Source organism: Catharus ustulatus, chromosome 7 (genome assembly GCF_009819885.2).
Source record: "Catharus ustulatus isolate bCatUst1 chromosome 7, bCatUst1.pri.v2, whole genome shotgun sequence".
Lineage (NCBI taxonomy): Eukaryota > Metazoa > Chordata > Aves > Passeriformes > Turdidae > Catharus > Catharus ustulatus.
The window spans coordinates 24466400-24479228 of record NC_046227.1 but is presented as its reverse complement, the minus strand read 5'-3'; the positions used below and the strand labels follow the sequence as shown (position 1 = coordinate 24479228).

At 42.0% G+C, this 12829-nt stretch overlaps 1 protein-coding gene across 1 annotated transcript in view; it reads left to right on the top strand.

Annotated features, from left to right (window-relative positions):
* The first annotated feature begins 4852 nt into the window (after positions 1–4852).
* Positions 4853–12829, top strand: part of XRCC5 (X-ray repair cross complementing 5) — a 50134-nt gene continuing 42157 nt past the window's right edge. The window contains 5 exon segments of the mRNA XM_033065036.1: positions 4853–4910; positions 6973–7086; positions 7615–7798; positions 9447–9495; positions 11047–11169. Of these exon segments, the coding sequence (XP_032920927.1) occupies positions 4893–4910; positions 6973–7086; positions 7615–7798; positions 9447–9495; positions 11047–11169 (488 nt within the window). The 5' untranslated portion in view covers positions 4853–4892.

The following is a 12829-nucleotide window of genomic DNA, read 5'->3' as shown; positions in this document are numbered from 1 at the left end:
TATGATAAAATAGCTATAAAAGGTAGAGTGATCTATCTTTAGTTGTGCCTAGTGGTTGTTTCCAGCACTGGCCACCTTGGTCTGTGCAATGTCCTTTCATGACATGACTGAAGACAAAATAGTTCTTATGAAATCTGGAAATGTCACCAAAATGAGGAGGATGGTGAGCACCACAGGTGAGAAGATCAGAGCTAAAAAAAATCATCATTGCAATTCATAAATGGATTGGAAGAGGAAAGAAACTAGGATTCAACTTGTTTGACATATGTGCTGTTCAGTTTATGGGGAATAAATAACAGCAGGTGGCAGAACTACTGGATGGGCAGCTTTCTGCAGGACAGTACACGCAGGCTACAGAAGAGTGTGATTCTCAAGTGTGGAAAAGGTAAAAACTACATGGGGGAAAATGGGCTGTAAACACTGTTGGGCTGTGATTTAATGCTTTCCCTCTCTGGCACTTGATAAGGCCTCTGCTGGTATATGACAGCCAGTGGGTTTTGTTTCTGCCTGATAAACGTGCAATCAGCATAATCTGGAGAAGCGAAAGAGGAAGCTGTAAATTCAGCAGCTGGAATGGGGGGCAGTGAGGGCAAAAAGCAGCAGTGACACCCTTGTGGGAGAGAGGCTGTGAACATGGAGCCTCTGTCTCTTAGCTCCATGCAGAAGATTTGAAGAGCTATTTGTCCTCTGCAGTGCTAGGAGATTAGGAGTTCTGGATGTGCTGCTTTGAAGTGTTTATCAGCTGTGATCGGCCCATTTGCCACTGCTCAGGAGCCCCTGAGCTGGAATGTGCCCGGCGGGACACACCCTGAGTCAATGTACTCTCCTTACTCATTACATCTGCTTTTCTTTTGTGTTTTCAGGTGGGGTTAGGTGGTGTGGTATAATCTTTCCTATTTGGCTGTTTTTCCTACTGCAGTAATGTCTGTCTTTCTGAAGAGGTTTATTTCTTTGCATTGCATGAACTAAACTGAAAATGGACAGAGTAGGTAGGCCAACAGATGAAAAATGTTAAATTTTCAATTTATTAAAGGCACAGTTTTTTAAGGTGCCAAATATTTTTGAGGCATGGACAGAGAACAAGCCCTGTGGGCTTACAGCTGATCTCAAAGCCAAAGACCAGTTTTGCTTTAAAAAGGGGATATTTGAGACCTTTTCTCTGCAGGTGTATTCCACAGAAGCAACTAAGCAAACACTGTGAGTTAGGCTTGCATCCTTTAGGAAGGGCCATCAGAAATCACTAAACAGACATAATAAATACTAGTGTTAGTCTGCACCACAGTTTCGATGTGTGCTTTCAAGCAGGTGTTTGGAAAGACCTCTTGGGAGAAGACAATTGTGTCCCTCACAAAGCCACACATAAGAGGATGCTAACAGACGTGCTTCCACGCTCTGCTTTGTTTTAGGTTCCAATTTCCAATCTACTTTGTCTTCCAGCTTGCTGCCAAGCTTGTGCTGGTGGAAATGCAAAGCTGATTGGTGCCACTGATTGTGTTTGCCCTGCTTTGTTTATCTGTAGAAAATTCGGTTCATAATTCCTCAGTTTGCAGTTAGCACCACTTTTGTATTGTCCCAGGCAAAGAAGAGGTAATGATTGCAAAGTTAATACTATTTTTCTGTAGAAAATTCTGCTTCATGTATCCACTTCAATAAAACGATTGGGCTAGATCCCAGATGGCTATGGTATTCATCTTTCCACCAGGCGTTTATCCAAGTTTTACACTGTGGGTAAAGAGGGAGAAAAGGCCAAGTCATCTTGTTATTTTACATTTAAGCCATTTACATTTGCTCAGAGATGCCATAAGCAGCTGGGTCTCAGCTATAACTCTCTGGGTAATACATTCCTTCTTGTAAAAAACAGGGAAGCCATTTTCCTTGCTGCCTTGTAAAGGCATTGAGTGAAGTTAAGTACAAAGCAGACTATTCATTGCTGCTTCCCAAGAGTGTGCTTATTTAATCCAAGCTCGGTTTTGGGGGGGAATTAACCAAAAAAGGAATGAGCAGAGAAATGAGTGAGAACCTCACTGACACTGAGGTGGGACTCACTTTGGTGTGAAGGAGATTACAGCTGGTCACCTGGGATCCTGAGTCCTCTGAGAAATCACATATTTATTATTTATACCCAGAGACTGACATTCTAAACAATAGAAATAGACAATTAATCACAGACCTTTTTTGCATGCTTTTATAAGCAAAGATCCTCAAACCTTCTTCCAGAGTGCTCTCCCAGATGGAGCTGATCAGGCAGATCTGATGATCTGATGAGGAGCTCTGTTCAGGCTTGTAAAGGAAAAGGAAATGTGTATTAAAGTTTGTTTCAGGAACGATTAGCCACTTTTGCTTTGAATAGTGGAAATAGTTCTGAAGAAATCTGGTAGTATGAAGGTTGAAGTGGAAATGATTTGGTTTATTGTTTGTGTATTTTGCCAGACAGCTAAAAGCCCCATTTATGTCGGACTGAGAGCTAAAGGATAGGAATATCACACAAGAAGTTTAATGGTTATAGGTACCTTTAGTTTTGCTCAGACTTTGTAAGGAAATTGGATGCTGGTACTTGGGCTGGGCATACAAACCTCCTGCAATCAGAGATTCCCAGTTCTGCCCAAATGGGTTTCCCTGAGTATGTTTGCAATTACAGCTCTAACTGTAAGAGCTTGGACCAAAGCCTGGGATTCAGCTTTCATGTCAAATCCAGGATTCAGAGAGAAGGGGTTTATGTCACTATTCTGTTCCAGCAGTCAGGGCTGGGGTTTTACTTTTTGATCCCAGCATAAAAATAAAATGTTCATTGGTCATGATGCCTTATAAAATGCTTTTCTGCTGGTGTGTGAAAATTTATTCCTGATGAAATGCATGAGTTCTTGTTTTTCTGTTCTTTCCTTGTGTGTGTGCACAGCTCCGTCTTGTGCCTAGAATTTCAGCTATGCTGGAAATCAGCTGGAGTGGGGTTTTCCTGATCGTGAGCCCAAGGGCGGGTTTTTGGACTAAGATAACATCAGGAATAATAAATTATAATAAGCAGCCTGATTTCCTTGGCTGATTAATCTGAAATCTCCTTAGAGACATTCAGGAAGACAATGCAAGATTTTCTCTGGCAGTAGCTGACTGGGGTTTTTTGTCTACAGGTTTCTCCTAAAATGTTTGTCACATTGCCAAGCTGCTCTGTTCCTTTGATATGCAAAGTGCTTTGAAGAGAGAATTCCTCAATTACCAGTATTCCCAAAGCATGGCAATGTAGTAAGGAGGGAAAGGGGATTTTTGTCTTCAGACATCACTCAGTATAAAGAGGAAACACTTGTGTTTGTAGGGTCGTCTTCTGGTACAAGATTTTTGAAGCGTTTGTGTGAGATTTACTCTTTTGTAGCTATACTAGTATCACCATTTTGAGCTCTGTTTTGAGAATAATTATAGATAATATGTGGGTTTTGAGATATACCTGGAAGTGAAAGACACTGGTAATGATATCCCCAAAGGATACAGGGAAGGTAATGCAGAACAAGAAGTACTCAACACATGTGATGAAATACTTGCCATTCTCATACATCTCTAATGATTTAACAGCCAATGGGCACCAAGATACACCTGATACAACATCTATTTTACTAGGACTTCTTAAAATCAGTGGGTTCCAGTTTGATCAAACACCCCCTGGATGTAGTGTTCAGAATTCTCTCTGTTGCTAACAGTGGGAGAAAGCTAGTGTTGTGCCAGTGTTTACTGAAACAATCCTGATCCACTGGTGATCAGGCAGTATGCAACTTTTGGGATGCTTCAGACAGCTGAACCCCCTGTCCTGGTGGTGAAGGGGAATGGTTGTGTAGGCTGTGTCCTGGGGGACTCTGGGGTGCCATGAAGAGGAGGCTGCAGAGCCTTGCAGACAGCCCCTCTGGGGTGACGTGCTGGCTTTGGCTGGGATGGAGTTAATTTTCTTTGCAGCAGTTGTGGGGGTGTGTTTTGGGTTTGTGCTAAACACAGGATTGATAATACAGAGGTATTTTTGTTATTGCTGAGCAGGGCTTACAGAGCCAAGGCCTTTTCTGCATTTTGTATGGCCAGTTGGCAAGAGAATTGGGGGTGACACGGTTGGAAGAGGTGACCCCAGCAGACCAAATGGATACTGTAGACCATATAACATCATAGTATAAAAAGGAAGGAGGAGTATTTGGAGTAATGGAGTTTGTCTTCCCAAGTCACCATTACACGTGATGGGGCCCTGCTCTCCTGGAGATGGCCGAACACCTGCCTGCCCTGGGGAAGCAGGGAATTAATGCCTTGGTTTACTCTGCTTGACTCTTGACCCGCAGTGTGCACGGATCTTGCTTTTCTTATTAAACTGTCATTCTCTCAACCCGCAAGTTTTCCTGCTTTAACCCTTCCGATTGTCTCCGCAGTGCTGCCGGTGGGGGATCAGTGAGTGGCTGTGAGGGGCCGGGTTACATCACGGTGGGTGCGGGACGGAGGAACCGGAGGTGCTCTAGGACAGAACAGCCTCTGACACTTACCCTGCCACCGCCTCGCCTCAGGGACCCAGTCCGCCCACCTCGGGCTGTGCTCGGCTACGCTCTGCTCGAACTGCGGCCAAAATGCCCGCCACGCCCGCGAGATGTGGCCCTTTGAGGGAGGGCTGGGGGAGCCCTGAGAGAAAGATGCGGGGCACCCAGCGTCTCCCTCCCTGGCCGCACCCAGCCCACTTCCCCTCAGCCTGTCCCGAACCCGGGCCGAGCCGGGACCTGGGCCGAGCCGGGAGCGGCCCCGCCCGTGCCCACCCGCCGCTAGGCGGCGCTGCTCCCGCCGCGGAACGCGAGGCGCCGCCGCCGTGTTCCCGGGGGGACGCGGGCGGGAGGCGCGGCCGGAGCGCTGAGCGCGGCGCACCGCGGCCCGGCACGAGCGCCATGGCGCCCAGCGGCAAGGTGAGCGCGGGGGGCCGGGGGTGCCGCCGGCTCCGGCACCCGCATGCACCCATCCCTGCACCGAGCAACTCCTCCCGTGCTGGCCGCCGAGCCGCTGCCGGTGCAGAGCTGTCCAGCTCGGAGGGAATCAGTGTTCCTGCTTTAGAGCACTGTGCTCTTCCCGCAGCAATGATTACTATTGCTCTTGCTAGAATAACAGTAGAACTGGTTTCTCTGTTGAAAATGCAGTTTGTATGTGTGGTGCGTTTAAGGAATCTTGTTGGTGAAAGCTGTTTTAAGGTCTCTTGTGATACAGGGCAGTTTAGTATCTGTTATCTGTGCTGCTGTAGCCATCTCTCTTAGCTTTATTATAGCTACTTCAGTACCGAGAGGTCAGAGATAGAGGCAGGCTTGTTCCATATGGCCCTTACCAGTCCTTGAGCGGCAGGTTAATTCAGCTGTGTGTGGCAGTGCTGTCCTGCGGTCACGCCGGGCCCCGCACCTGGCAGCAGCAGCAATGCGTGCTCGGGTGGGATGCCCAGAGGTTAAAAACAGCTGGAGAGAGACGTAGAGGAGCCAAAGTCCTTCCAGGAGGATTCCACATCCTGAGCGGGCACCCAGCTTGGGTTTGCTGCCTTCCAGAAGAGCATGTTGGCACTTGACGCTTGGTCTGTGTTTCATAAGCAACAGCAGCTCTTCACTCCTGCACTGTGGCTTCTCTGCTGTCATCCTGCTGTCTATGAAGAGAATTTTACCCCTTTTGGACAGCAGGATGGATTTGACTGCCGTTGTGTGTTTCTAGGGAGCACAGCACCAAGCCAAGGAGTAACTGATGCAGCTCAGTAACTGCCTCTGTTCTACTCTAAGCTTCAGCAGACCTGGCTGACTGACACTCAATCCCACCTTCCAGGCAAGCCACTGGTGAAGGCAGGGTGAGGAGTAGAGTGCTGAGCCTGAGTATAACCTGCTGGACAACTTGTGGAGCTCTGCTGCTCTGCTTCCTCCTTCCCTCCCTGCAGGATGCCAGGGATTAAACCAGTGCTTGTTAAAATGGCATGAGAGGTGCACAATATATTCTGGGAAAAGAAGGAGGGTAAGAAAATAGCTCAAGAGCTGTTAAAGCAGAACATTAGACTGCTAACTTGGTTTTAAAACTTGTGTATTTGGGTAACAAAAAAGATCAAGTTCTTTGCTTTGCAAAAGCATACTCTGCATCTCATGTCACTTGACAGACCTAGCCCACATCCTTTTGTCAGCTTCATTTCTTTTAGAATTTGATATATTTTGTATTTAAAACCAAGTTAGCTGGCTCCAGCGTAGGTAGTGCCGATTTTCCTGTGTTCTGGCAAACAATTTTTTCAGGCACTGTATGTAATTTAATCTACTGGCAGCCTGTCAAGCAAGGTTTTGATTATATTTAGGGAACTTTGGTTTAATCAATGAGAAAAAAATTGAGCTGACCTTGGATATGCAGGGCCTCATTTTGCTGAATTCCTCTTGCAACTATGTTCATTGGATAATTAATCAAGATAAGGGGAATCTGTGAAAAACTTTAGAGGAATTAGAGTCAAACAAGAAATTGCAAGAAACAATTTTATTTAATTCTAGTGTATAAATCAATTCATAGCAGACTTGAGCAGTGTTTTGTATAGGTCAAAGAGGTGATCAGAAATGCAAAAACATAGACTTAACGTGAGAGATTTAAGCCCCTAAATTTAAATTGGAATTCATCCTTGCAATTGTCAACTAAAATATCTGTTTAGTTTCCTAGTGCAGAAAAACCCTTAGATCCCTAATACATTCATGGGGTTGTATAGAAATTGCATTCTCTTTACAGGTTATTGTATATCATAGGATGCTTTTGTATTTTTTACTGAAATGTCTGGAACATGGTACATGATTAATTATTTTCTTTTCGGTGCAGTTATGCCAGTTCTGTCTTCCACGACTGTCTCTTACTAACAGTTGCTGTAAAAGAAACCACTTGTAATGTAGTTTGATTGTTAAGTTTTGTATGTACCCTTTTAACCTTTTAAGTAATTATGCTTGTATTTTATTTTTTATTTTTACTCACTCTTTCCAGGTGGCAGTAGTGCTGTGCCTGGATGTAGGCCTTACAATGAGCAGCTCTTTCCCTGGTGAAGAGTCTTCACTTGACCAAGCCAAGAAGATTATGACAAAGTTTGTGCAGCGACAGGTGTGTGTGTCTTCCTAAGTGTTCAAAAGGGAGAGGAAGCAATAACATCTGGGAAACATTTTCCTCATTTACTAATCATTGAAATAAATGAGGAATGAGTGAGAATTAGTCTCTGTTTATGCAGGAGTGACAGTACTCTTTCTTTCACTGTACTTTTGAGATGTGGTAGTTGGGTTGGTCACCCTTTTTCTTCAGGGCAGTAGAAACTTTCAGGGAAAAAAAGTACTTTTTCTCTAAAATATTTCGACACTTAATTATGACACACAGAAGACTCATTTTGAGGACTGAATCAGCCAATTTTATTTGTTTTATCCCAGATAGTCTCTTGTCAATTTGTTATTTTAATTATATCTAACTTTGTGAAGTCACTGTAAGATTTTGGGAGGATAGCACTGAATAAATAATAAACACTAAATCCATTGTAACTGATATCTCAAAATGAGTTCAGCTCACTGTAATCTGCCTAACACAGCTGTGTATGAATCTACCTGTGCTTTTATACCTGTTTTGTGTTCTCTGTATTTGCAGGTTTTTTCTGAGAGTAAAGATGAAGTCGCTGTAGTTTTGTTTGGTACTAATGGCACTTGCAATAACCTTGCCAGTGAGGATCAATACCAAAACATTACCGTACACAGGCCACTACAGCTGCCAGATTTTGATCTGCTGGAAGACATTCAAGATGTGATTAAAGCAGGCTCTGAACAAGCAGACTGTATCCTTTTTCTGCAGAGCACTCCTTGAACTGATTCAGCTACGTAGGAGACAGGAAGTCAGTGTTGTGAAATTGGGCTCAGCCTCCCGAGTTTCAACCATTATCAGAGTCGAGCTAATTTGTGGTTGTAAGTTTGTCCAAAAGCAGATTTAGCTGCTTTTTGACGTTCTTTAGGCTAACAGATGTAGCCTTGGCCTTAAGGCCAACTTGCTGTTAGGAAGTGTTCTGTTAATTAAAGAGAACAAAGATAGTAATATAATTTTAGGCCTCAAATAAGGCATGTATTTTTAAAAATAGCATTACAGAACTTGGTTTATGCTTTTTAATAAAAATGTTGTTTATGAAATAAGTCAGCAGAAGTACCAGAAACCAGACTGTCATGGTTTAAGCCCAGCTGGCAACTCAGACCCACACAGCTACTTGCTCATTCCCCACCAGCTGGATGGGGGGAGAACTGAAAGAATAAAAGGGAGAAGACTCGTGGTTGAGATAGGTTAATATGAAGTTAAAAGCTGTGCATACAAGCAGAGCAAAACAAGGAGTTATTCACTGCTTCCCATGGGCAGGCAGGTGCAGCCATCTCCAGAAGAGCAGGGCTTCATCAGATTTGACAGTTACCTGGGAAGATCAACACCAGAACTCTGAATATCCCCCCTTCTTCCTTCTTTGTGCCAACTTTACATGCTGAGTGTGATGCCAGGTGGTGTGGGATATCCCACTGGTCAGTTGGGACCAGCTGTCCCTGCTGCGTTTCCTCCCAGCTTCTTGTGCTCCCCCAGCCTCCTCGCTGGCAGGGTAGTTAGTACAAGAACCAGAAAAGACCTTGGTTCTGTGCAAACATTGTTCACCAGCAACTACAACATCCCTTTTTATCATCACTGTTTCCAGCACAATTTCAAGACACAGCTGTGAAGAAAACTGTCTCTACCCAGAGAAAGCAGAATAGAGGTTTATCAGATTGATTTATTTATAAAGTATTTCTGACATTGCCAATTATCACTTCCTGGTTTGAATGCTGTTTATGTTTGAATGTGTTCTGCTCTTAGTTACATATAAGGTGAAGAGTTTTAGAGGGTTATCTGTGTAGTGTTCCTCATTTGCATACAGTTCAATTTCCTGTGTTTTTCTCTCTGGCCATAAAATGATTGCTGTGAGCTCTATCCAGGCAGTCAGAGCTGTTTCAGAGAAGTGTTCAGCCAGTCAGCTGGCTCACACATTGCCAATGGCAATTGTGATGAGGAAAAAATGAAGAGATTGTCAGATGCAGGTGCTTTGAAGAAAAACTTGCATGAGAAAATAATATCTATTGAAATTTTGTTGATGGATTCAGAGTAACATTCTAAGGGTTAGATTGTCTCTTGATTGGACTTGAACCTCTCATTGGCCGTTGAGAAGCTGGGATCTGAAATAGCCTTTTTAGTGTTCCATTGGGTAAGTGGGGCAGAGACAAGATCACAATACAGACAAGTTATATAGGAACCTCTTGCACATTAATTATTTGAAAAGTGTTAATCTCAAAAGAGTATTTCTTAACTAAAATGCATGTTTGTCAGTCTTTGAGAAGGAGTGAAGATGTAGAATTGTTTTATATGAAAAGTACTTTTTGTTACTTGATTCATATTCTGAGATTTTTCTTAATTTTACTTAGTTTTGGATGCTATTATTGTGTGTATGGACTTGCTCCAGAAGCAAACCATGTGAGTATGTAACCTGAAGTCTTATACAGAAGTCTGACTTTGCACTGATGTTTTCTTGTCAGTCTTATATTTCCAGTATGTATAAACATGGGAAGTGCTTCCTTAAAAAAAAAAAAAGATAAACAGCACACTATAGAAATTTGTCTCCAAAAACTCCTTGTGAGACATCTGACTTTTCCAGACAATTGGAGAGCTTTCTGAAGCAACTGGTAACTCTGCAGTAGAGCCATGAGGGTATTAATGCCATTACAGAAGGCACAAAGCCTTCCTTTTCTGTCACATTCCTTGTGTTCTGCTTTCAAAAAGTGTTAATGTGGATGTTAAGATGCTCAAAAAAGGGCTACTGAATTTAAATGTGATGGCACATTTTAGAAAGAAAAAAATAGGAAGGTGAATTTGTTCAGCCTTGAAATTTAAAGACTGCTGGAGATGAACTGGCCGTTTGTAAATATGCAAATATATATATATACATATGCAAATATACTGTTGCTGTATGTAAATAGGCTGTGGGAAATAAAGGTGCAGTAGGAAAAAACACTCTTTAAGCTGAGAAAAAATGTTGACATCAGTGTTACAAAATTGTCAGTGAATGTACTTAGGCTGGCAAGGTGTTTCTAACACTCTATGAGCTAGTGGTGAAGGGAAAGGAAGGTTACTGCACTTCCTCTCAAACCAGAGCTTGAACATGTTTCTAAAAAGGTTATATGATCTCATTGTGAGTGCAGAAGACTAGACTTGGTGATGCAATTTGTATTTTTATGAATAAATTCTAATCAGTGTGGCAAGCTGGTTAAAACTGAGTTGTGAATGAAAATTACTGTACTTATGGCATTATAGTCTTGAATAGCTATGGAGCAATGGGTTTTGTTGTAGCCTGTATACACCAACCCCTTTGATTGGAGTTTGCCTTCATTTGAGAAAATACTATAGGGTAAAAATTCAAGAAAATCACTCTTATGTTTAATTATCCAGATCAAAACTGTACCAATTCAACTGAATTTTGTTCTGTCACTGACCAGCCTTCCTGATCTGTACTGTTACTACTTCTTAGTATATTAAGTGATCTTGAAAGTCCATCTTCTCCAATTAATCTACTGAATTAGATTACTAAAATGGAACCCCCACCAGCAAAAGTAATTTAAAATACATTTTCACAAGAACAGACTTACAGCTGCAAAGGAAATGATCAGTGTAATCCATAGACAGCCTAACATATTCTGTTAGCATTTATCCACATTGGTGAATTGGCAGAATTCCATTCATTTAGATGTAGTTAGAGATTTATAGTCACAGGACTAGAGTCCTCAATTTTAGGGTAGGGGGGAGAAAGGGGCATCATATAAAGATAAACACTTAGGAGAAATAATATAACCTCTGATAGAACAACTTCTACCACGTGAAGTTGTTTGCTTTCTTTCATTTTACAAGTACATTTCTTGGGTAAAGGTAATTAGAAATATATTATTTTATTACTTTTTTGTGAGGAAATAAGAATGGCCTTAATATTTTCAATGTAAATGTTATATGTAAATGTTTTTTCTCTATTTTAAGAGGAAAGAAATATGAGAAGAGACACATTGAACTGTTTACAGACCTTAATAGCCCTGTCAGTGAGGATCAGCTGGGAATTATCATTGCTAACTTGAAAAAAACAGGAATTTCTCTTCAGTTTTTGTAAGTATGAAAATGGCTGCTATGTTCTATGCCATTTTTTGAATGAAAATTATTCTTTCTTAATAATGGTCTTAAAATAGCTGGTGATCTGCTGGTGTATGGTTTCTTTAGAGGTGTACCAGTAAGTAATGTGATTATTCTAAGTACTTCTATCTGGTATATGTGCTTTGATTTCCAGTTATGAGCCAAGTGCCCTTGGTTAATTAATGTGCAAATAAATGTTAAGATGATGGCTTCTGCTACACTTAAGCTTTAGCTTAGAGCCAAAGTTTAAAAGGGGAGACAAAACAAAATATAAGCAGAGAATTGGGAAACAATAAGCCTAAAATAGCCTCAGAAATAGTGGTTTGTCACAGCAACAGCCTAGATCCTTTTAGGTAAGGACATTACTCAGAAGAAGTAATGAGGTAGTGTTGCAGTTATTAATAGCTTGATTCTGGTGTCAATAGAGGAGCAGGTCTGAAGAGAAGGGTTATATTCACAATGATGGGCTTGAAAAGTGGAAATAATGTCTTAGAACAAAGTGTTAGGACAGGAATCCCTTGATTGTCATGCTGTAGATATAGGCATTGATCCAAATAATCAATGGTGGTGTTAAGGCTGTTGCATGTGATGGCAACTGGAAGCTGTGAGCCTTCTAGAGGAGTTTATTTAAAAGCAAAACTTTGTGACCGTTTAAAATAAATACTTTCACAGGAGAAAGTTAAAGCCCTAGTTTAACTTGTGACCATTTACTTTTGGCTGGATCCAGCATTCTGTAAGGAACAATGTTGTGAACTTAATAATGAATTCATGTAAACCATTTGCCAACCCATCTGAAAGATAAAAGAGGGGTTAGGAAAATGTGACTGAAAATCATGGTCTGATTCTGCACAAAAGGATCTTTGCCTTTGCTTAGGGGAGGTTGGATGCAAAAATGTCGGGTTCTGTCTACGCAACAAAAGCAGTTATGCTTCCAATGTGACGTACCCCTCCTGGCTTATTTGAGCTGTTGTTGGGCACTGGAGGCAGTAGAGGTGCAACACCATGAATCTGAGTACCTCTGCCAGTCAGAGTACATCTTTTGGAGCCCTGGTATTCAGGTGCTGCTCCCTTGTCTATGAAGCACAAAAGAAATACGGCTGTTACAGCATTGGCTTCAGGTTTGCACCTTGTCTCCCAACCACAGGAACAAAGAATTATTTAATTTTTACTTATACAAGTGTAAAATGCTTGTTTAAAAATAGGATTTCTTGCTTAACCTTTTGTTACAGCCTATGTTTCCATCTCCTGTGCCCTGTTCATAGACTAGTTGTAACTGCAGCAGATAGTTGGTTTTCCTCCCTGTTTCCAGGTGCCAAGCACATGCTGAGCACTGTGTAGTGTTGGGTATTAGGTACTTCTCATCACAGTAGTCTCTGGGCATAGTATAGTGAACATAGCCTAACTTTGACCTATCCAAGGTTTGAAGCTTTTTGATGTTGCCATATCAGCTTAAAATACAGTTTCTATATTTTGTCAGTGGAATCTGCTTCCTAAAAAGATACCAAACGCTTTGCTGAAGCTTGATCTTTAATTTTGCTCTATGTGACAGTGTTGTGCATAATGTTAACTCTGCTTTATGTGTTGCTTCATGGATAACTTTAGTGAGGACTAATGAGGTGAAAGTATGGTAGAGATG